Below are 23,379 nucleotides of genomic sequence, written 5' to 3'. Positions count from 1 at the left end.
TATTATATTTCTTACTCACTCTATCTCCACTTTAACTATTTATTCTTTTTCCAAAATGAGTGTTCAAAACGTGGGACATAGGGAATACAAAAGGTTTATTAATATTTTAAATTAATAGTACTACATTCCATCTTAATTTCTTAGTCTTCATTTTAGCCATTTTTGTATCATGATTTAGGTAAATTTGAAACTTTTGTAATAATTTAAAATATCGATGAAACATTTTGTACAAGTTTGAAATATTTTTTTTTACTAACTCTTGTTCTGTTTTCTTTTTTCTTTTTAAAGCCAAGCCAGCCAATATTAATTCTTCAAATTTTAAAAAAATGAAATTTTGAGTTGAAATTAATTTTATAAAATAAACAAAATTTAATATTTGAATTGATTAAGTTCGATTGTCCAAATACCAATATTCTAGCCTTCAATGATATTTAATTTTACATTAGAAATAGTCATAATTAAAATTTATGTCTATAACAATTCAACAACACATCCAATAATCTAAATAACAACTACAAAAAATTAATTGTTAGCAATCTGCAATAAATGGCAATCTATAATTATTAAGAATTAACAAAAATTAATTGGTAAAATAAAAATTAGACAAAAATAATAATTTTTTCCATATAAAATAGTATGATAGAAAAAAGTAGGTTAGTAGGTATATGGGTAGTGATATAATAAAAACCACATATCTAATACAAACTCAAAACTTTAATTCTAACCACTAACTATTACAGATCAACGCTTATTATGTTTCCATATTAAATTTTAATAACTTCTATGAATCTATCAACATAGAGTACATTAGACACTTTCATAATATGGTGAATCATTTAATTATAGAATAATTGTGTAATCCTGATTTCGTCGTTTTCTCTCCTTCCACTATTCACGCTAATTAAACCATTTCAATTACTCCCCCTCATTCCAACTTTTCATCTTTTCATCGTTCTCTCTCCTCTTCGTCAAAAAATTGCTTGAATTATGCGGTGAAATTGCGTTGATTCTTTGTCGAAGTTGAATTTGTGTTGAAATCGTATTGATTCTATGTTGATTCTAAAATCTGTGTTAATTATATGAAGATTTTTTTGTTGAATTTGTGTTGAATCGATCGTGTTGCTTTTTTTGTTGAATTCTGAAATTTGTGTTGGTTTTTTGCGTTGAAATTTCGTTGATTCTTTTGTTCTGTTGTTGGTGATTTTTTGCGTTGATTCTTTTGTTCTGCTGATGTTGAATATTTTGTTGGAATCGTATTGATTCTAAAATATATGTTGATTTTTTTGTTGAGTTTGTGTTGAATCAATCGTGTTGTTTTTTGTTGAATTTTGAAATCTGTGTTGATTTTTTGCGTTGATTCTTTTGTTCTGCTAATGTTGAATATTTTGTTGAAATCGTATCGATTCTATGTTGATTCTAAAATCTGTGTTGATTTTTTTGTAGATTTCTTGTTGAATTTGTGTCCATTGTTTTAATTAATCGTGCTAAATCACTTCTGGAATGATTGAGACTGATACACAACACCTATATATATCAATATAGAATAAACAAAAATGTCAATAGAATTGCAACGTAGAATCAACCGTAGCTTATAAATGTCAACATAGGATCAACCATGTGATACGACATATCAACAAAAATTCTAATAATTTCAACACAGGTTCAACGGAAAAATAAACACAATCTGAATAACAAATTGTATTCACAATCGACTCAACATACGGACATCTACATCCTAAGAATATGAAAATCACAAATCTATAAATGAAAAATCTTTAAAATATGGAAATCACGAATCACGAACGTGTCAATCTTCAACGTATGGAAATTATGAATCACGAATGTGTCAATCTTCGACATATGGAAAACACGAATCTGGAAATAAAAAATAAAAAATCTTTTGCTGCATTAAAGATTAACCTATAATTCTCATTACCATGAAATTACCTTTATCAACGTTAGAACCCTCCATATAATAAAAAACCGTTGTGACATAGAATACGCCGGAATTGATTTTATGAAATATGAGATTCAGTCGGACAATATTACGCCGGTGGCGGTATAGTCATAAAATAAATTCTTGAATACATCGGCAAAGAAACCAATTTAAGTTTTCAGAATAAAGTTTTGACGTCAATTACAGTGGTGTTAAGATCCTTTTGAAGATGTGAATATTTTCGGTTTTGGAAGGTGGGAGAGAAATTAGGAACTCAAGAACCATTCAGAAACTTAACGTACAAAAATACTTTCTTTTGACAAAATACATGCTCTTGTTGATAAGAAAATTCTACGCAATATTAACCACAGATCTATTATAATTAATGACTATGATTAAAGTTTTGAGTTTGTATTACATATATAGTTTGCATTTGATCACAATCCCTAGTATATACATATGTAGTTGCAACAACTACATAGCGGCAAACCATATATTTCAATTCTTTTAGATCATTTCATTTTTCAATTATTTCTATTCGCTTTTTTCTTCTTTTGTTATTTATCACTCCACAACCTCAAGCTTCACATCCTCCACCTCAACCTTTAACTCACACCCGTTCATGCCAATACCCACTGTGCTTCCCAACCTTCTTCTCACGTCCTCAACTCCTACCACCGACCCCTCCTATCCTCTTCTAGATTTTCTACTCGTCCCGCCGGCTGTGGAGCCATGTGACAGAGGAATGGGGAAGCTAGAGTTTGGCGGCTAGTCATTAATCATTTTTTTTTCATTTAAAAGATTCGAGGCAAACAAAATTCTTCTTATTCTTCTTTTCTCGATTTACATAAATCTATAGAGGGTTGCATGGGCGAATCTAGCCTATTAGGTGGTGGGGCAAATGCCCCTCCTCAATTCTTGTTGACTTTATAAATTTGTTATAATTTTTTAAATATATGTTAAAAATTGGACTTATTGCCCCTGCTCAAATATAAAATTTTTTCATATATATCGTTTTGCCCCTCTTACAATAAAATCATGTATACGCCCCTGGAGAGTTGATTAACAACATTTCCTGACATGCTATCTTCGTCAAATAATAAATCTTTTTATATTATTTTCAAAAAAATTAGATGGATATTCAATTATGACTGACAATTTTCTACGCGACACTAACACTAACAATAAATGAATTTTTGTCAAGATTTATTGAAATTATGTCATTATCGGGCCCCGCCCCAGTTTTTGTCCATAGCCCCAGTTTTTTTGTCCACAACCCCAAATTTTTGTTTCCGCCACTATGGTGGACACCAGTAGCCCCAAAATTTTATAATCAATTTTTATTTTAATGTTTCAAGCAATTATGAATAAATTTATCGGACTATACGTAATTAGAAGAAAACGACTATACATGAAGAAATTAAAATTAAACACTAAATTTTCGTCGTATTAAAGTACAGGAAAAATTATACAACGAAAATTTTATCTAGTGCAAATCACAAAGGTGTTCACACTGCGCCGCCACCTCCCCTACGTGCCCACACATCTTCAATCAAATCGGCCTGGAGTGTGGTATGTGATGTGGTCCTGCGCATATCAGCGAAACGTTGGATCAAATATTCATTGCTCCGTGTTACGCCCATCTGGATCGGCGCGGAGGCAACACCATGACTTGTACTTGCGCCCTCTTCCGGTGCCCAGCGCTCTGCCGCAAATCCTTCATCTTCTATTATCATATTATGCAATATGATACATGCTAACATAATATTCGCGACATCATCTTCGTGCCAAACTCGTGTCGGGCACCGTATAATGGCCCACCGCGATTGGAGGACACCAAAAGCCCGCTCAACATCCTTCCTAGCACCCTCTTGTTTGCGCGCAAAATATTGTTTCTTCGGTCCAACCGGTTGGCGGACAGTCTTGACGAATACGGGCCACCGCGGATATATCCCATATGCCAAATAGTATCCCCTACTGTACTGCGTGCCGTTGGCTACGAAGCTGATTTCTAGACCCCCCCCGGCACTCATCGTTGAAGAGCGGCGATGACTGAAGAACATTGATGTCGTTGTTCGAACCTGCCACACCGAAATACGCATGCCAGATCCGCAAACGGTAGTCAGCAACGGCTTCCAGAATCATCGATGGATGTTTGCTTTTGAATCCAGTTGTGCACTGGCCTTTCCATGCCACGGGGCAGTTCCTCCACTCCCAATGCATGCAATCGATGCTTCCTAACATTCCTGGGAACCCGTGGATCGAACCGTGCATATCCAGCAGGCTCTGACACTCATCAGGGGTGGGCTTCCGTAGAAACTCCCCACCAAAAATTTCCCAGATCCCCTTACATAACTGCCTAAGCACCGTGAGGCTAGTCGTCTCACCCATCTGTAGCTATTCATCGAACATATCGGCTGGTCCGGCGTAGGCAAGCTGCCGGATTGCAGCGGTGCACTTCTGTTACGTAGACAGCCCGATCCGGCCAGCGGCATCAAGTCGGAGGGTGAAGCACCGGTAACGCTCGGCCAAATTCGTCGCTATATGGTTGAACAGCCGTTGCGACATTCTGAATCTCCGGCGGAATATCTCGGGTGGATAACAGGGGGTTATCCACAAAGTAATCAGCCATTAGATGCTGGTGCGCACCGACGTGGTCTCGTTGGATAGTCCGCCGATGAGTAATCGCACGAGGGATCGCAGCCTCCGCCAAGCGCGCCGCATCCTCCTGGGAGGCCTGGTGTTGCACCTGTTGAATCAGAGTATTCCACGTGTCTTTCCACAAATTATCTATTTCTGACCACAAATTCTAGTGAGAGAAATTTTGAGTGATGAAGAGTTGGAATGGTGTGAAAATAATGAATGGAATGAGTGTATTTATAGGTGAATTAAATTGAATTAAAAAAAATTCACCGACTACCGCCGCGCCGGGCACCGCTCCACTATAGCAGCCCCGCCTATTCGCCGCGTCCTCGCCCCAAACTCGCTGCATGCCAGTCCGCCGCCTACCGCCCCCATTTTCCTAGTCCGCCCCGGGGGCGGACGTCACCTCCACTATAGACCGCCCCGGGACCGCCCCCGCCGGGGCTATAGGCGCGGCGGTCCCATAGTGGACACTCTTATGAGCCCAATAATTTTGGTATAGGTTCAGGTAACTTGACAAAATATAATAACTAACTTGATTATTTCAAATATCCTTTAATGAAAATATACTTTAATTTTATCCTCTAGGTTCATGTAAATCATGTTTGAATCAGTTTTTTATCGTGTAAGTTATATTAAAAATTAGGTCTAATGTGTAAAACGGATTTAATTGTGTAATATTATCATATCTTAATTATGTAAACCGAGTTTGTGTCATGCCAACCCGTAACTTAGTGTGCTGTCGGGCATAGGCGGACACACATAGGATGGTCTAGGGGCTTAAGCCTTTAATAACATTTTATTTTTTGGTTTTTCCTTTTGTAATTTTTTAAAATCTATATAAATTTTATGTAAATTTTACATAATAGCCCTTATTAGTGGTGATTTATGCGTCCGCTCATGTTGTCGGGTGCGAGTTGCGTTCGAATTTGAAGATAGCAGGTCAGGTTCGTGTTCAGATTGATAATTTTCTTAGTAAATTGGATTTCGACCGTGCCTTATTAGTTTGAGCCGTTATCGGATCAACCCAATAACGACCCAATCCTTAATACATCAGGATCAAGTTTAGATTGGATTGTTCTCCTTTCGCTTATTGATCCGATAACAACCAATCCGTACGATTACATATTTCATTGTTAAGAAAAGTGTAGAATACTTTTCAATTTGATTTTCAAGTAAGCTAAATATAGTTTTATCAAATACTGCTAGTACTATTAAACAATACTGATTGATTCTTAATTTTCAAAAACAACCAATAAATTTAAACCCAGAAACTAAAACCAGAAAACGCCCATGGTTTGTTTTTCCTTTCAAAGCACTATTAAATGCATTTATTTCCTTTTTCGGAATAGTGCCGACCAAACAAACAATAATATTGTGATAGAATGCACAAAGTCGTTAACTTAGCAACTTAGCCACTCGTAACAGCTAAAATAAAGGATGTATAAAATCACGATGAGAATTCGATGATACAGTATACTCCTAAAACATTCCCTCTTTCCACGATTTGAGCTATAAGGAAGAGAAACGTGACGAAATACAGAGAGAAATAATTGAAGTCCTCCGACAATGGTGGTGCGTCGGGTTTTATGAATTGCAATTCTGCATACAATTCGATGGAAATGCCTGGAAGGCGATCTAATTACGCTCTATTAAGTCAGAATCCCGACGAACCATTCTCTCAGCCCTTCGGCAGCGCGCCAGTGGCTCAACGGCCTCTTTACTCCGGCGAGAAGACTAATTTGAAGTTTGATCGAATTAATCAGGCGCAGAGTGGGAGCAGCTTCGGTGAGAGCTCGCTCGATATTAGTAGTAATTTGAGTGATGGAGTTGGTGAATTCAGCGGCTGGTCGTCTTCGAAAAGCTGGGCTCAGCAGACGGAGGAGAGCTACCAGCTGCAGTTGGCCTTGGCTATTCGGCTCTCGTCGGAGGCTACATGTGCTGATGATCCTAATTTTTTGGATCCCGTGCCTGACCAAGCGGCGTCCATTGCTTCTTCCTCACCTGCCTCTGCGGAGGCCATTTCTCATCGATATTGGGTAACACGACAAAAATCACAACACCTTAACCTATCTATCTAAACAGAATATCAATCTATATGCCTCTTTGCATCACTCTTTCTCTTCAGCTGAAAATTAAATCAGATATTACTTGTTGAGAGGGAATACTGGCAGTGACTTATTCCCACCTTTTTGTCGAGGTTAAGATTATTATCAGCTACTCAATGGAAATCAATTTATTGAGTGCCTGTTTGAATGATGAATAATGCTCTTCACATAATCAATTCTGCTTCTTATTTGGGGTCTCCATCTCTCTTCGGTAGCCAATTATGAAAAACTGTAATATATCTGCTCAATGAGACTCTGCAGGGCAGTCAATCGTGTTATATGATACAGAAGAGCAAGTAAACCATATTTATTTATGTTGAAACTGATTAATGAGATATCAACCTAGTACTAATATGTTGGCATTTTCGTATATCAAGATGTATGAATGTATAGGTTTCTTATCTTTTGTCAATTTGTCATTTGAAAGTTCTCCATCTTATTAAATGCATTCATTGGTTTCTCTCAGAGAAATGGTTGCTTATCATATTTTGACCGAGTACCTGATGGATTTTACATGATTCATGGAATGAATCCATATGTTTGGACTGTGTGCTCTGATCACCGGGAAAGTGGCCGCATTCCTTCCCTTGAATCACTAAGGACCATTGATCCTGCCTTTGTTTCTTCAGTTGAAGTGATTTCAGTAGATCGACGAGGTGATCCCAGCTTGAAAGAACTGCAGAATCGAACTAATAACTTGTCTTCTAGTTGTATCACCACAAAGGAAGTTGTTGAACAGCTAGCAAAGCTAGTTTGTAATCATATGGGGTGAGCCTAGAAGGTCCTTGTCCAGCATTCGCTTGACATATTGTCTAATCTAATCTTATTCTTTTGCCTTCTGTAGGGATGCAGCGTGTAATGGGGAAGATAGCTTGGTCACCCCTTGGAAAGAGTGCAGTTATGAGTTAGAAGATTGCCTGGGTTCAGTAGTTCTCCCTATCAGCAGTCTGACAATTGGCCTTTGCCGACACCGCACACTGCTATTCAAAGTATGTGTTTATTCCTTTTATTTGAAATTATTTGGTAGATTGCATTCATACACACTGTGATGAAGTTCTGAATCATTGTGGAGGTTGCATAAAGCAAATCCGAGCAGCTCTTGGTACAATATAGAGTTGGACACCTCTCTCTAGGTGGGGTAAGGTCTCCTTGGCTGCCGATCTTCTAATGATAGGAGGATAGAAAATCCCAGCAAACCCTCACCAACATGTGATATCCAGCCATTGGTGAGGCAATAAAATCATTCATACACCATTTTTTATCCTCACCCTTCCAGCTCGGGAAAAAAAGAACATTAAACTTGTTCTGAGGGCCAAACTTGTCCCAATCAAACGATTCAGTGAAGACTTAAATGAATCTGGTGGCTCTAATTATCAGGAATATCCTGTTGTGTTCACCGGCAGTGGTAATAGATCACATACAAAAATAGATGAACAAGGAAAGCTGAGAATACTCTTTATATTGCGTATACCTGTAAGGAATCCTTAATTATGGAACAGTTGCAGCTTCATTTGCTCTTCAAGCGGTTGAAATGTTAGAAAGCAACTCGTCTTTCCTTGATCCTTCTAGTCTCTTCCCCAGTAAAATAGAGAACGTGAGAAGAGAAACATCTTAGTTTCAGACTCCCCACCTTTGAATCTAATCCTTTTCTGTTTGGTACACTTTCAACTTAAGCAAAAAGCAGCCTTCTGAATGTACTCTCTCATGGCATTGTTCTCTTTTGCTTAAGGGTGTACTTTAGAAAAAGTTTGTTTCCTGATGTAGAATTAAGATGCTTTGTTTGCCAGGTGTTAGCTGATGATATTGGCTTACCATGTCGAATTGCAAGGGGGTGTAAATATTGTACAAGAGAAAATGCTTCGTCGTGCCTTGTTCGCGTTGGGTTTGACAGGTATATGTTATGTAGGTTTCCATCACTCACACATTGTTTGTTGTTGAAAGATTAGAACACTAATTCCATTATTCAACATGTGTAAAATCAAGATTATGAAAACATATTATTGTTAATTGATCTGAATCTATTGAAAATACCATCAATTGACGATTAGTAAAAGTATATTCTAGTATAGGACCTATAGACTATAGGTAATATAATATCTTAATCTTAAATTGCAGTAGTTTATCCTTCTATTCTGAATTCTAGGATAGAAGAAGATGACATTCTTTAGTCTACATAGATTGATTTTTTAGCTGTAAATTATTTTGAGTTTGGTAGGAGTCCCTCATAGCCCTTTTGGCCTTACATTCTTTATTTCCAGGAACAAATAGAAAATATGGTCAATACTGTACTTCTTAACATTTTATACACGGCTGTGCTAACCATCAATTTTGGTTCCAATGCACAGGGAGTATCTTGTCGATTTGATTGAGAAACCAGGATGCTTATATGAGCCAGATTCCTTACTGAGCGGTCCTTCTACTATCTCAATTTCATCACCTTTACGCTTTCCACGGACGCAGGTGGAACCTCCAACTGATTTTAGGCTGCTGGCCAAACAGTTCATCTCAGAGATTCAGTCTCTTAATTCTGAGTTTGGTGGTTTTTTAGCAGGTGATTATTCATAAAATTGAGATTTCTCCAGTTTTGGTGCATGTTCATTTCCTCCGGTCAATTACCTGTCTTTCACTAGTTGGGTGGGTAGGTCATTGAGAGCAGGATCATATATTAGAACCATATCAGATCCAAATATTGTTGCATAACCAAATTACTCAAGGTTTTTCATGTGATTCTAAATGTTGGCATGATTGCCAAAGACTATTTTTTGAATAATTTGTGCTCGAAATGTTAAATTACTAGTATTTTATTGTCATGCCCAGAATGATCCAGTTATGGTTTTTGGATTAACTAGGAAACAAATATGACCTACATAGATATGTTCACGTATATGCTGTTTCCTGATTTCTCAGGTTTTCCTTACCACTGATCTTTTTTTTCTCAAACATGGTGCAGAACTAATTCATGCACCCTTTCCCTTTTTGTAGCTTTCTTTGGTTCAAAGCCTGTGGAGACACTCCTTTTCACTAATCGATCATTGTTTCTTTGTAGCTTAAATGTTACTCCCTCCATCCCACCATAAGCGAGTCACTTTCCTTTTTATGGTGTCCCACCGAGTCATTTCCCTTTTTAGCAAAAATAATACATATCTTCTCTCTTACTTTATTCTTTCACTACTCTATTCTCCCTTCACTACTCTACTTTTTTTTCTCTCCCATACTTTACTCTCTCTCCACTTAACTCTTTAAATATCAATTTCTTAAATTACATGCTCAAAAGAAGCGTCTTGCTTATGGTGGGACGGAGGGAGTATTACTCTTTGGTTTCATTGACTTGAAACTTCTAAGTAAAAAAATGTTTTATTTTTTGATAGCCATAATTGTTAATGAAGGAGGTACTGACAACTCCATGCATCCTAAACAATCAGAGGGGAACCACATGGATAGAACCAGCTGCCTGCCCAGTTCAAGTAACTGGGAGGAAATTTCTATTACACCACAATATGCTACAAATTCTTGGATCAAAGTTCACGGTCAAGAACAATTGCTTTCCAGACCATCTGACTTTCAGAATGTTATGGGCTCCTCATATGCATTCGAACACTCGATCCCTTTGAAGCTTCTTCCTCATACGGGGCATGAAACTGCTCAATTTGTTCCCTTCACGAATCCAAGAATAGAAAGAAGTAAAAATGCAAGGTTTGGTGAAGGAGGTCAATTAGTCCCATGTGAATCAAGTGAATATACCTCCTATGTGGATGATTTAAACATTCCATGGAGTGACCTTGTTTTAAAGGAGATAATTGGGGCAGGTAGAGTTTTTTGTTTTTCTTATCATACCGGATACGATACTCTTATGTTTAATAGTCGTGTTTTTGAGTAACTAGCAACTTGGATCTTCAAATCATGTGCATGAGCATGACAATCTGTATACCTGATGTTCTTTACAGGTTCATTTGGAACAGTTCATCGTGCTGAGTGGAATGGATGTGTAAGTGACCTATCTTTTTATTTCTTCTGATATGTTGCAGGTCTCTGGTCAGCTTGACCTTGAATGAACCATTGTCCACCTCAATTAGACATAAATTATCTTTCCGACCAGGCTATTTTCTCGGGAAGCCTAGGATTTGCAAATGGTTTCATAGAAATCCATTAGATGGGAAGTAGCCAAGAGCATAAATGGAAGGACTACGTCAGTCACCCTTCACTAACATGAGGAGAAATATTGATTCTCGAATCTTGAGACAAGTTGATCGAAATACATGTCTAGGGGCTCGACTTCCCTGAGACTGAGGTATCTTGCGACCTGGCCTCTCATGCAAGAAGTCTGCCTTAAGAAAGAGAAGCATCTTGAGACAGTTCTCTTGAGTTTTAGATGATGAAGACTGGATGTTATAGACTTTTTAATATAAAAAAATTCAGAAGCCTCCTCTTACCACATATCAATGTAGTATAAATATTTTGAATTACCTTATATTGTAATCTTACAAGAGTAGATGCGTTTTCAGGATGTTGCTGTAAAAATTCTCATGGAACAAGACTTTCAGGCAGAGCGATTCAAAGAGTTTATAAGAGAGGTAAGTTTTCCTCTGCGATCATCCTTTGGCTTATACTACATTACTTATTTTAGATATCTTGTTGCTTCTGTTAGGTGGCAATTATGAAACGACTGAGGCATCCAAATATCGTACTTTTTATGGGTGCTGTAACAGAACCACCTAACTTGTCTATAGTTACGGAATATCTATCAAGGTATATTTTGTCAATTTCTAACACCCCTTAACATTTATCATAGACTCATAGTCACCCTGCAATATATAACTGTCTATTTTCACCTTTTTCTTCCAGAGGTAGTCTGTACAGACTTTTGCATAAACCTGGTGCAGGAGAGGTACTAGATGAAAAACGCCGTCTGAGCATGGCTTATGATGTGGTATTTACCCAGGCCCTATGCAGAGCTATTTTTGGGGCCAATTATGTAGTACTATTAACATGCTGATTTCTTGAATCACCCTTCTGTACAGGCGAAAGGGATGAACTATCTTCACAAACACAATCCTCCAGTTGTTCATCGAGACCTGAAATCTCCCAATCTTTTAGTTGATAGAAAATATACTGTGAAGGTAAGAGGAAATCTTCAGCATGTATATGCACCTTGTCTGGTCTATGAGGTAGACATTCATTTTATGAAGCTATTGTTATTTTGGTGGTACAGTTTCATGACAGGTAAGCTAAAATTTCTTTAGTTCTGGAAAAGAGTATTTATTTTCCATTGCATGATGTAGGAAAATCTTATTTGTGTGGTTGATAGAGATCAATATTAGCAGATCCCACAATATACAGTTGTCTGAATACATTTCTCTGTAATAATGACAAAAGAAAAGCCATGATCCGGCATCATTCATCATTGGAAAAACCAAGCATCTTTGCATAAATTAAAGTGCTTGCAATTATTTTTGTTCCTCTCAAGATCTGTTGCATTTCTGTGATCATAACTTGTCATCTGTTTAAGCTGTCTGAGTATATTTCTCTGCAAAAATGACAAAAGAAATCCGTGATCTTGACTAATTCATCATTAACAAAATAAGCATCTTTGCATGAACGAACAGAACATGAAACTATTTTTGTTCCTCTCTAGAGCTGTCGCATTTCTGTGATTGTATCTTGTATTCAAATTGTATATGACCTTGCTTATATTTAGTTGACTATATTAGATGGCCTTCTTTATTTTCAATCGTTCCTTTTTTAGCTCCTTGATCCTGCATTGTCTTCATCAGGTCTGTGATTTTGGTCTTTCCCGTTTAAAAGCAAACACATTTCTTTCATCCAAGTCTGCTGCTGGAACTGTAAGTTTAGTTGCTCATATATAATCTTCCGATACCTTTTTCACCATTTTGATCTCATTGTCTAAGAAGAAACTTCTTTTATGTCACTTGTAGCCTGAGTGGATGGCACCTGAAGTGCTCCGTGATGAACCGTCAAATGAAAAATCAGATGTGTACAGTTTTGGTGTTATTTTGTGGGAGCTGGCAACCTTGCAGCAACCTTGGGGTAACCTGAATCCTGCACAGGTTGGTCAACTTGCTTTGTGTTCAGGGATAGAGAATCACATGATACACAATACATCCACATAAGCAATATCCAAAAATAGTTCCACATTCTGTTTTGTACCTTTTATTCCCAAATTGGACATCACACATACTGCCGATACTGCCTAAATTGTTCTCCTGATGAATTTTTCTTCTTGGGGATCGCTGCGTATCAACTTGTTTTACAGTTCTGATCCTTTTTGAATAAACCTTGTTTTGCGGTTCTAACACCTAATGCAACTGTCATATGGTTATTTTATTATTATTATTATTATTATTATTATTATTATTATTATTATTATTATTATTATTATTATTTATGTGAGCTTTTAAAACACTATAGGTTGATATCTTTGCTTTTTAAACACTACAGGTTGTGGCAGCTGTTGGTTTTAAAGGAAAAAAACTGGAAATTCCTCGAGATGTGAATCCTGAGATAGCAGCCATTATCGAGGCCTGCTTGGCCAAGTGAGTTTTTACCCAGTTGAAGTATATTGGTTGGGAATGTTTTCGGGTTTATATAGAGGCACGCGGATTTAGCGTGTCTGAGATTATTCCGGTATCCCAACTCATTATCCAAATAAGTTAATGAATTTAGGCTAGATGTGTTCCATTCACTGGTTTCTAGCTTGCAATCTTTTTCCCACTCTTTCAGACTTTATTGTTCAAAGGCATTTTCACTACTTGTATGCCCATTTTATTCACTTCAAAGTGCTATGAGGTTTTGTGAAAAATGTACTATATGCGTTCACATACACGAGAGTTTTTGACCAATAATCACTTTTAGTGTCGTCATAAGTAGATCATTCCTAGAATTGAACAGAATAATCTTTACTCACTTTAATATTTTATTATCTAAATATGCAGGGAATCCTGGAAAAGGCCCTCCTTTTCCAGTATCATGGAATCATTGAGACCAGTGATTAAGAATTCACCACCAACTCAGCCAGGTTCTGCTGAAATGCCTTGGCTCATGTGAAATTGTGTGAATCAAGGAAGAGTGGCGCTTTTATTTTTCATTCTGTTTGATTCCAGATTGGAAGAGTGGTCATATTAAGTAAGGTTTGTCTATCTAAAACCTCTTACTTGGTTTATTCAAAGGCTGTGAACCCTTTCTAAAGCATTTGAGTGTTGAGTGTTTTCATCAAAGATAACATAACACTCCCACACCAACCAAAACTATAAAGAAAAAGAAAACAGTATAGAACCATTAAAGTTTTCTCAGGTGATCTGATAATATTTTGGTTTCTTTTGCAGGCCAGGCCTCCCTGTAAATATCACGGATCTGAAAATATGAGAATCCACATCAGGTTTTGCAAGTCATTTACATTTTCTTTTTTGGCTGTGCAATGCCACATTGGAAAATGTATGTGTTTATAAATCAAGGAAATATGTGTGTGTAATTCGAAAAACATTAGTTATAAGAAATCATATGTTGCTATCAATCGATTAATATGTACAAAAAAGTATCATCATATGAATATCTACGAACAAGGATATCAGTTGGACCAGAAATGCTACTTTGCAGGCACCTGCGCAAGGAAAAACATGGACTTTTAGCCACTATCGTTTCATATGGGTTACAAGGTGCAATAGATGACAGTGGTGAATCAATAGCAGTTAGCGCCATATTGTTGAATAAATGTCACCCTTCTCTACGGTGATGATGGGTTAGAGTCCGGTGTCACGGCAACCACTGCAGAGCTCCTGGTGTTTCACAAACACATACTAACTCATCGTTCTAGGGAGGGAAGCAATGCTTCTGCTACCTCACCTCACTCCTGATTTAGTGCATGCATTTTTCATGAAATTCATGGTGTTTGTTTCTCCAATTTTTTGGTTGGAGTATCCATATATATAATTCAATAGAATCGATAACATTGCGTACAAAAGTCACAAAAGCTAACAATAACAAGTAACACAACTGCTACAAAAACATAATATGTCATCAGAACATAACCCTCTACATATTATAACTGGTAAAAAAAAAGTCGTGGAATATCCCACAATAAAGTTAACTAACAACCTGATATTATATGAAATCACATCTGGCTCAAAAATGATTCCACACACAAATCATACAAGATACAACCCATTCATCAGAACTGTAGCATGCTTGGCAAAAGAATAAAACAAAATTATTCCGAATCCTCTTTCTTTTGCTTCTTCGGTGTAGTAGGTTTGTCCCCGTCACCCTTCGCCGCCTTAGCTTCCCGTCGCTCCCTCTTCACTCCCTTTGATTTGTTAGCAAGTGGCATACTCCCAACCTACAACAACAAGAGAAATATAAGGATTGCAAAAACATTAGTGGAAGTCTCAACAGGTAATCTCACTAGTTAGAACAATAGGCACACTAATTTGGGGTTGTCAGATCATAGAACGATATACCAACAGAAGTCGAGATATGGATCACCTGCTCACCACACACGTATAAAAGATAAACTTCTGACAACAGCGACACATTTTCTCTCAGGAGAAAGTTTAGAAACACAAGTCTTAATGCTTAGAACTGTTGAAACAGTACTACAAGTTTGGGATTTTTAATTTTTTTAAAGTTTTTTTCTTCTTTTTCAATTCTCCAATATTATTATGTCAAAACCTAAAATCCCATACAGCACATGAGAAATGAAAACCCCTCACTAACAATCCTAGTCTTTGGGATTAACATTTGGTCACTCAGAAAGATGGTCACTCGACAGAGCTAGTTTCTTTGAAGATTAAAAAGGAGAAATGAAAATGTTTTTTATACCTTCTGGTCTGGAATATAAATCTTTCCGAGTTTCCCTAGTATATCATCCTTGACAACGTTCTTCTCCTGAAAGCAATAATCACGAGTAAGAAATGATTTATTCATATAGCATAGAGATTATGAGATAGCAAAGATAGGTTTGAGCTAGTTAAACCTTTTTCTTTGTCGAATCAGGTGCCATTTTCATTGCTTCTTTTCTGAGGCTGTCATCAGGTTGACGGTGCCTACGAACAACCATGTCCATAGAGGGGCCAACCTCAACAAGCTCCATCCTTGGAACTTTGGTGCCAGATTTTTTAAGGCGTAAAGCAAAATGAGAGAAAAATATTCTGTTTGATGACAAAGCTGTGCACACATAAACACGATCTAGTCCAGCCAGGTTCAAGTTTGTGATTACCTGGTGAGCAAAGCACAGAAACGGTAAATATAACAGCATAAGACAATTATTAAGACTAGCAGAACTAATGATTAAGACATACTTCTCCACGGAATAGATCAAGCAAGACTTCTTTAAGGTGTTTGAGCTCATCGACACTCTCAAAAGCTTCTCCGATGAAAGCAAAAAAGGGCTTTGACCCCAATTGTGGAGCCAACTTCTTATCATACGAAAAAGATCCCATGCTTCTGAAATTCTCAATGCCAACCTCTACAAGATCATATATATGGTGGTCATAGAATCGTCCAAGTACTAGATTGTTTGGTCGCTTCTTAGTGTGAGAAGCAAACTGCAGAAGAGAAGCCACATGATTAAAACAAACAACCAGAGATATGGCCCTATGGGTATAGGGAAAGTCGGTATGACCGTTACAAAGAATAGGAGACAAATCTCTGCAGTCAAATTCATCCAAAACAAAAGTTACAGTAACCAACAGAAAATGTACAAAGCAAGCTAATTATAAACATAATTTACTCATACGCAAAATAATTGGTTTAACCAAAGGGGAAAGAATGACATCTGAGTATTAGGGAGAGCAGACTAGAAAGGGAATAATATTCCAACACTAAACTGTCACATTTAGATATTAGCTAGTTGCTATGGACAAGACGACCAAGTTATATCAAAAGAACTCGTTATCTTTGTAATCACAATCACTAGATAAAAAAATTACATAATCGTTGCACAAAACATGAGAACATAAACTCAAATTTAATCTAATTGAGGGTGAAAAAATCTAAGAGCATACCACAAAGAGGCTGCAATCTGTCTTGAGAGAGAAGAACTCGAGAGAAGTTTCGCCGCCACTCTCAAAAGGTCTAATTTTGTCATTCCTTCTCGAGTACTTGATGGAATTATCCTTCTTCAAATGATGAATTTCTGTTAACACTGAATTCAAAACACTACTCGTTTTGGTTCCGTGAAGTATAAGCGTCTTCTTCCCCGTTTCCACCTGCAACGATCCAATTTGATTCAGCAAACCGAAAGTTATAATTGCATCATACAAAGCTTCATATGAAGAAGAAATTAAAAGACTAACGAGTTTGGGGGCGCGTTTTTCAAGCTCTCTCTTGATTCTGCCATTTTTCGGGGTTTTTATTCTCATCATTGTTCTTGTAATTTGGAGAGCAATACACCAAATTCTTCAGAGTGATTGCGTTTTGGATTCAACACTGAGATGAGAATTGTGAGGAGGCCACTCAAGGTTTTAGGGTTCAGAATTAAATACTCCATTATACATTCGACAGAATTCAGTGTTAAAAAAATATATTTAAAAATCTAGCGTTAACGATTTGGGCTCTTTTTTAAAAATCAAGATACTTCCAAATCAAATTTCTGGCCCATATCCAGTTAATTTGGGTTTAACTTCGAATGAATATTTTATACTAGTACTTGATTATTTATGCATATATACACAAAAAATATCAATATTATTATCGTCATCAATTAATTATTTGATTATGTATGTCCACATAAATTACCCTATTTTAATACGTAAGGCCGATTCGTGTATACATTGATTTTTGTATATAATATGATAAAGAACATCAAGCACATTCCTTGTTATATAATTAATTAAATAATTATTACTAATTCCAAAAAGGGGCAATTGGGATGTCTATCACTTCATCATTAAAAATGATTGACTACATAAATTCATAATCGGCATCATCTTACTATTTGTTTTCTCACTGTTTCACACTTAACATTTTTTTTGTGGGAGAATATTTATTTTTTTCACTGTTCAACACTTATCAAACCATTGCAATTTGCAACAGACCTCATTATGTCGTCTCATTTTACATACACCTTCTCATACTTGTGCCTTAATATTTAAAATACCTTGTCTTCTAATATTATCAAATATAGTGTTAGAGATGAAGAATGTTATTGAAACTCACTTGGATTGCATCTATACACAACACCAACACCCATGATTTTATAGTTTCATCAACACCACACACATTTTAGTAGTACTACTATTTAAAAAAAAAATTGCGTTTATTACTTCCAATCCACATGTAATACTATAATCTATAGTTAACTTTTCAGACGGTAGATGATGGAGCTACAGTCTTGTTTGTATAAAGTTATAAACACTAGTAAAATAGTGTGTTGTTACCTCTGTAAAATTAAACTCTTCGCGTAATTAATTTCTTCAAATCTTTATTCGCTCCATGCCAGCGTTTGTTACCGCTTAAATAGATGTTGGGTTTTTATTAAAAATACTGCTATAAATGAATTCGTACTAAAAAATATACTAGTCTACTAATTAAGTAACTACAGCACTGCAGCACATAACTAATCCAGGACTTGAAGATGTCAGATATGCTTAGTTGAATTTCTTGGTCTTCAAATATTTGTATTTATACATAATTTAGCAGCCTAAAAATGTTATGTTGAGATGGCCGAGTTGGTCTAAGGCGTCAGATTAAGGTTCTGGTCCGAAAGGGCGTGATTTCAAATCCACTCTCCAAATACATTTTCCCAAAATTTTCGACATTTTATTTTCAACTCAATTTATTAAATAGTTGTATGTAAGGAATTAGGCTTGCAATGAATTGCAGGTCAGCCCAATTACGTTATATTCTCGGCCCAGTAAACACCAGGCTCAAGAGATTATATATTTATCATATTTTCGGCCCATAATGTTTTTTGTTCACAATGGAATAATTGAATAGTTTGAAAATAACTTAAGGACTTCCATATTTTATTACAAGAGTACTACTCTATGTTTATGTAAATTGAGAGTATTTAGAGTCCGGAATTTAAACCCTTTCTTTCATTTCACACCAGAGTCCGGAATTTAAATCATTTATTTCATTTCACACCACATGATGAAAAGGTACAATTTGAAATTATGTTTCTAAAACGAGTCCACAGTATTGTTAGTGAACAATGCGTCTCACCTCATTAGAGAGAAAAGACTTTCTAAAATTAGAAAGTGCATATTATTATGGGTCTGACTAAAAAGAAAAGAGTGAATATTCTTATAGGACGGATAAAGTATTATATTCTACATATACATGTAATGCATGAGATAAATATAAAGAGTTGGTTAGATGGAGCTGTCCGATGTGGCTTGTTTCTTTCGGTTTTGACTAATCCATGTTATGCCCTATACTTTCCTTAACTGTAGATGAATTCAAAAAGTGAGAACACTTTAAATGTATATGTGACCACTATCACATAAATAGTCAACGCACGTGTCCCACCGTTGGATCTAGATGATACATCTAAGAGCATCCACAACCGTGCTCTTGACAGCGGCACGGTTGTTGGCCCGACCCCACTTTTTCTGCCTACTCTCTGGCAAGAGCACAACACTCACAGTTGTGCTCTTCCGCAAGGACGAGCACAATTAATTTAAAATTCAATTACACAAAAACATTTCCATAATACTAAAATTCATTAAAAAACCACAATAAATATTACAAATTACAAATAAAATAAAAAAAGACATAATTAAAATCCTAAAAATTAAAAATTACATAATTAAAATACTAAAAATTAAAAATTACATAATTAAACTCCTAAAAATTAAAAATTACATGATTATTGGCTAATATTACCCGAGGAAGACTACGCATCCGGCGGCACCAACCACAATTATTTTTTGAGACCCAATATCATGTCCTCGTGCGTTTGAAGTTGCGTGAAGTTGAAAATGGATATGGGAATGGATATTGGAGAATGAAGATGAGAATTGTGTAGTTTGATGTGAATTTTTGGGTGTGAAAGTGGGGGTATTTATAGATGAAAGTGTGTATTTTTGGGGGGAAAAAAATAAAAAAGTAAAAAACGGTATTAAACTGTTATAATTATTTTGGGAAGTGAAAATTTTTTTTATCGGTTTTTTTAATTAAAAACCGATTTTAAATTAAAAAAAACATTTAAAGGCAACGGCTATGTCGTTGCCCAATCGCCGCGCGACACGTCAACTGCTCGCTGGCGCGGCGGCGCGAGCGCAGCGGCGGCGAGACACATCCGTTCCAGCGGCGCGTCAGCGGTGGCGACGACTGCCACCGTTGCGGATGCTCTAACTCCATTTATTGAATACTACTACTATATATTTCAATTCCAGTTTTACTTTATTAACATAATTCAAACTAACATAGCGAGTCTAGTAGAAGTAGCAAAGAGAAAAACTTGGAGAGGTCAGATTTGACCAGTGGCGGACGCTGAAAAATTTATTGGCAGGGCTAGATTGAATAATTTTAGACAATGCGAAAGTTATTTTTATTCAGTTTTTAGTTATTTTAGTAAGGATGACTTCAAACGATCTAAAATGATCTCTATGTTCTTAAAATCCAAATTTTTGAAAATGAACTTATAACGAACTAAAAATTACTCCCACGTTATCTAATAATGACAGTTCCGTGCTGGACACTACATTTTCTATTGATTAAAAACTCTACAAGATATGTATGTTACGAATCATTGAAAAAACTCATTAAGTATACGCAATGAAAAATCTTCTAGTTTAAAAGATATGGAGTAATATATAACAAATAGATTAAAATTTATATTAATTCAATAATTCAATGGACTAATGAAAAACGAAATATCTTTTAGTTTTGACCATTTTTGTGAAAGTACTTCCTAAATTTCTAATCAAAACAAATTGAGGATGACACTCTTATTAATATTAAAAATAAATAACTTGTTATTTAAGAGATTAAAACATCTAATAAGTAATAAGCCGTTCCATTGAGGAAACAAATTTTAAATCTTTTAATAAATATTTCATCAAGTTAAATTGATAAAACTATTGGTGTAAGAAATTAGAATGCTAGATGAAACGTGTCCAACACGCGAGGGAAATAGTGTGAAAAAGGCTTAAGAATTTACTTAAATAATAATTTTATACTCCAATTAAGTAACTTTGGTTTGCTTCTTCTTCATCAAACGATTGTTGAGAGTTGATACTTTTTCATTCTCTAATTTCAAATTTCAGCCCCTTCCAACTAATCACTTTTCAATAATTTAATCTTTAATGACACATTTTGGCAGAGGCAAAACATGATTTTCAACCAATCTGGAAATAACAGTAGTTGAAAAAATGATTTAAAAATATCTTTTAGGAGGGGCTTAAGCCCCTTATCCATTCTTCTCGTCTCCGCCAATGGATTTGACTAGCTATAATTGATTTTGAATGTTTAATGTTTTTTCATCAAAATAGTCCTTTAGATTCTAAGTTGAGCACCGTAGATACTTAAATAGGAGTACTTAATTATTTTCTTTAAGTAATGTCAAATTAAATATAGCAGACTAATCAGTAATCACAGGTAAGAACCAAACCTAATGGAGTATGAGTTTTTTTTATAAAAGGGAAATGATCAATTGAGAGGTCATAGGAGATTTTCCAGAGTTCGTCAATAATTACTAATACTCTACTAGTATTATATCTGCAACTTGTGATGTACAATTTCATAACAACTTGTAACTGCATGAGCACATACACATGGAGTTTTCAACCATAATTAATGTTGTAGTAGCTATTCATACAAGCAGTTGGGAAACTTAAGTGTTGACATTTCGTTACCCTACTAGTAATAGAGAGGAGAGGAGATGAGATGAAGGTCAGAAAACATCATAAATATCGAATTAAATGGAGTAGTAGTAAATTTTGTTCGACATCAAGGTTGACTTTCAACTACATATAGTATAAACATCTAGCAACTGCCCCCCACTAGGTCTTACAAACTATACTAAAATAGTACTAAATGGAGTAGTAGTAAATTTTGTTCGACATCAAGGTTGACTTTCAACTGGATTTAGAGCATCTCCAATGCCCGGAGGTCCTACTCGGACATCCACTAGGACTTCTCAAAAACACCTCCTGCCACGTCACTAGGACTTCCCATCCCACTGCCACGTCACTAGGACTTCCCCTGCACAATCCGCCCTTCCCATCGCCCTTCCCACTATGACTTCCCGCAATAAAAAAAATCACAAATTCACAAATAAAGCAATTTACATTTACGGAAATAAAATTTCAACACGAATACGAACGGAAAAAATTTACGTATATATAGAGTTAAAAAAAAATTTAAATACCGGACGTCCGATCCACGCCACAATGGCGGACGTCCACCCTCCCGTCGCCCGCACGTCCGAGGACATTCGACGTCCTTACGGGACGTCCGTATCCGACTTGCCACGCCACAATGGCGGAGGTCCCGGTCGCCCGTCGCGGATGTCCGACCGGACGTCCGGCATTGGAGATACTCTTAGTTGGTCGGAAGTCCGCCGTTGGAGATGCTCTTAGTATAAACAACATCTAGCCACTGCCCCCCACTAGGTCTTACAAACTATATTAAAATAGTACTCCCTCCGTCCCCGATTAGGAGTCGTTGTTTGACTCGGCACGGGTTTTAAGGAAGTGTTTGAATAGTTGGTGCAGTAAATGGAGGTAGGTAGTGAAATGTGGGACCTCTTTGACTTTTGGTATAATAAATTTAATTAAATCAATTCAATGTTCAATTTTAATTTTACAAATGCAGATTCACTGCCTCAATCAATTCAATTAAATTTAATGGTGTAGTGATTAACTAAATTCCATAATTAAATTTGTCTTACCAAAATTAAATGAAAAAAAAGGTGCAAAATCCAATTTCATGCCAAAAATTGAATCGAAAACCACTCACAAATTCACTGTTAACTTGCACTCTAATTTCACATCAGCAAGTTGCACTGTAATTGCAAAATTAAATCAAAAAACAATGTCACAAATTCAAACTCCTCCCAAAAATAGAGAGGGAAAAAGCCAATTTCATTCCATCGACGACGTGAGCTCCGCCTGGATTCAGCTGTGACAGCGTGTTCTCCATCCCCACTATATGCGTCATCACACCTTCCCTCGACAGAGTCGACTCCTGGTCGTGATTCCCCAGCACCGCCGCCCACGGGATGCCGGAGTTAACTACAGGACCAAACGCCTGGTTCATTGACTTCACCGCGTCGCTCGCATCGAATCCGAATATGTTATCCCCTGCAACCAACAGCTAATTTCAGCAAATCTGTCGGCAAAATCAAAAGCAGCAAGGGTTAATTAAGTAACAGACCGGTGAAGACGATGAGATTCGGCTTCTCGGCGAGGATCAAGCGGCGGATGAAGGAGGTGGTGTTGAGATCGGAGCAGCTGGAGGCCTGGCGGAGCTCACGTCGTCGATGAATCCAGGAGGGGGAGAGGATTCATGAGAGAGGGTCGACAGTGAGAGAGGGTCGAGAGTGAGTGAGTTTAATCGAGAATGAGGGGTTGCATTTTCTTTTTTTTTAGTGTAAATAATGGCATTCTTTGTAAATTTTGCTAAACATTAAGGGTAATTTTGATGTCCAAAAATGGTAAGTGGTAGAGTGACTCTTAATGGGGGACATCCCGAAAAGGAAATTAGCGACTCTTATTCGGGGACGGAGGGAGT

General features: G+C 36.6%; 2 protein-coding genes across 4 annotated transcripts; one reads left to right on the top strand and one right to left on the bottom strand.

The window, feature by feature from the left end:
• The first annotated feature begins 5,979 nt into the window (after positions 1–5,979).
• On the top strand, positions 5,980–14,215 carry LOC121747942 (serine/threonine-protein kinase CTR1-like). 3 transcript variants are annotated; one of them, XM_042142130.1, is made up of 16 exons: positions 5,980–6,618; positions 7,154–7,455; positions 7,532–7,676; positions 8,475–8,578; positions 9,033–9,238; positions 10,110–10,493; positions 10,632–10,672; positions 11,190–11,258; positions 11,333–11,433; positions 11,530–11,614; positions 11,706–11,804; positions 12,459–12,527; positions 12,621–12,752; positions 13,144–13,238; positions 13,638–13,832; positions 14,028–14,215. In XM_042142130.1, the coding sequence occupies exons 1-15, from the start codon at positions 6,169–6,171 to the stop codon at positions 13,747–13,749; spliced, it is 2,394 nt and encodes a 797-aa protein (XP_041998064.1). In that variant the 5' UTR covers positions 5,980–6,168; the 3' UTR covers positions 13,750–13,832; positions 14,028–14,215. The 3 variants fall into 3 exon arrangements, with proteins under 3 accessions (XP_041998064.1, XP_041998055.1, XP_041998046.1); XM_042142121.1 differs by having other exon boundaries at positions 10,074–10,493; XM_042142112.1 differs by having other exon boundaries at positions 10,056–10,493.
• Positions 14,216–14,628: 413 nt separating this feature from the next.
• On the bottom strand, positions 14,629–17,180 carry LOC121747957 (ribosome production factor 2 homolog). The gene is made up of 6 exons (XM_042142142.1): positions 16,995–17,180; positions 16,704–16,907; positions 15,999–16,244; positions 15,674–15,916; positions 15,520–15,585; positions 14,629–15,037 (listed from the first exon to the last, which is right to left on the bottom strand). Exons 1-6 carry the CDS (start codon positions 17,061–17,063, stop codon positions 14,909–14,911), a joined length of 957 nt encoding a protein of 318 aa, XP_041998076.1. The 5' UTR covers positions 17,064–17,180; the 3' UTR covers positions 14,629–14,908.
• Positions 17,181–23,379: the final 6,199 nt, after the last annotated feature.

This window comes from Salvia splendens, chromosome 1 (assembly GCF_004379255.2).
Source record: "Salvia splendens isolate huo1 chromosome 1, SspV2, whole genome shotgun sequence".
Lineage (NCBI taxonomy): Eukaryota > Viridiplantae > Streptophyta > Magnoliopsida > Lamiales > Lamiaceae > Salvia > Salvia splendens.
Note: the sequence above shows the minus strand (reverse complement) of the source record. Positions and strands in the feature narration are given on the sequence as shown.

Excerpts from the sequence above, each read along its gene's own strand:
- LOC121747942 (XM_042142112.1), top strand. The coding sequence starts at position 6,169 with ATGAATTGCAATTCTGCATACAATTCGATGGAAATGCCTGGAAGGCGA. Across the intron at positions 9,239-10,055 it reads GTTTGGTGGTTTTTTAGCAG|CCATAATTGTTAATGAAGGA; the intron begins GTGATTATTCAT and ends ATTTTTTGATAG. Across the intron at positions 11,805-12,458 it reads ATAGAAAATATACTGTGAAG|GTCTGTGATTTTGGTCTTTC; the intron begins GTAAGAGGAAAT and ends TGTCTTCATCAG.
- LOC121747957 (XM_042142142.1), bottom strand. The coding sequence starts at position 17,063 with ATGATGAGAATAAAAACCCCGAAAAATGGCAGAATCAAGAGAGAGCTT. Across the intron at positions 16,908-16,994 it reads AAAAACGCGCCCCCAAACTC|GTGGAAACGGGGAAGAAGAC; the intron begins GTTAGTCTTTTA and ends GGATCGTTGCAG. Across the intron at positions 15,917-15,998 it reads TTGATCTATTCCGTGGAGAA|GTAATCACAAACTTGAACCT; the intron begins GTATGTCTTAAT and ends TTTGCTCACCAG.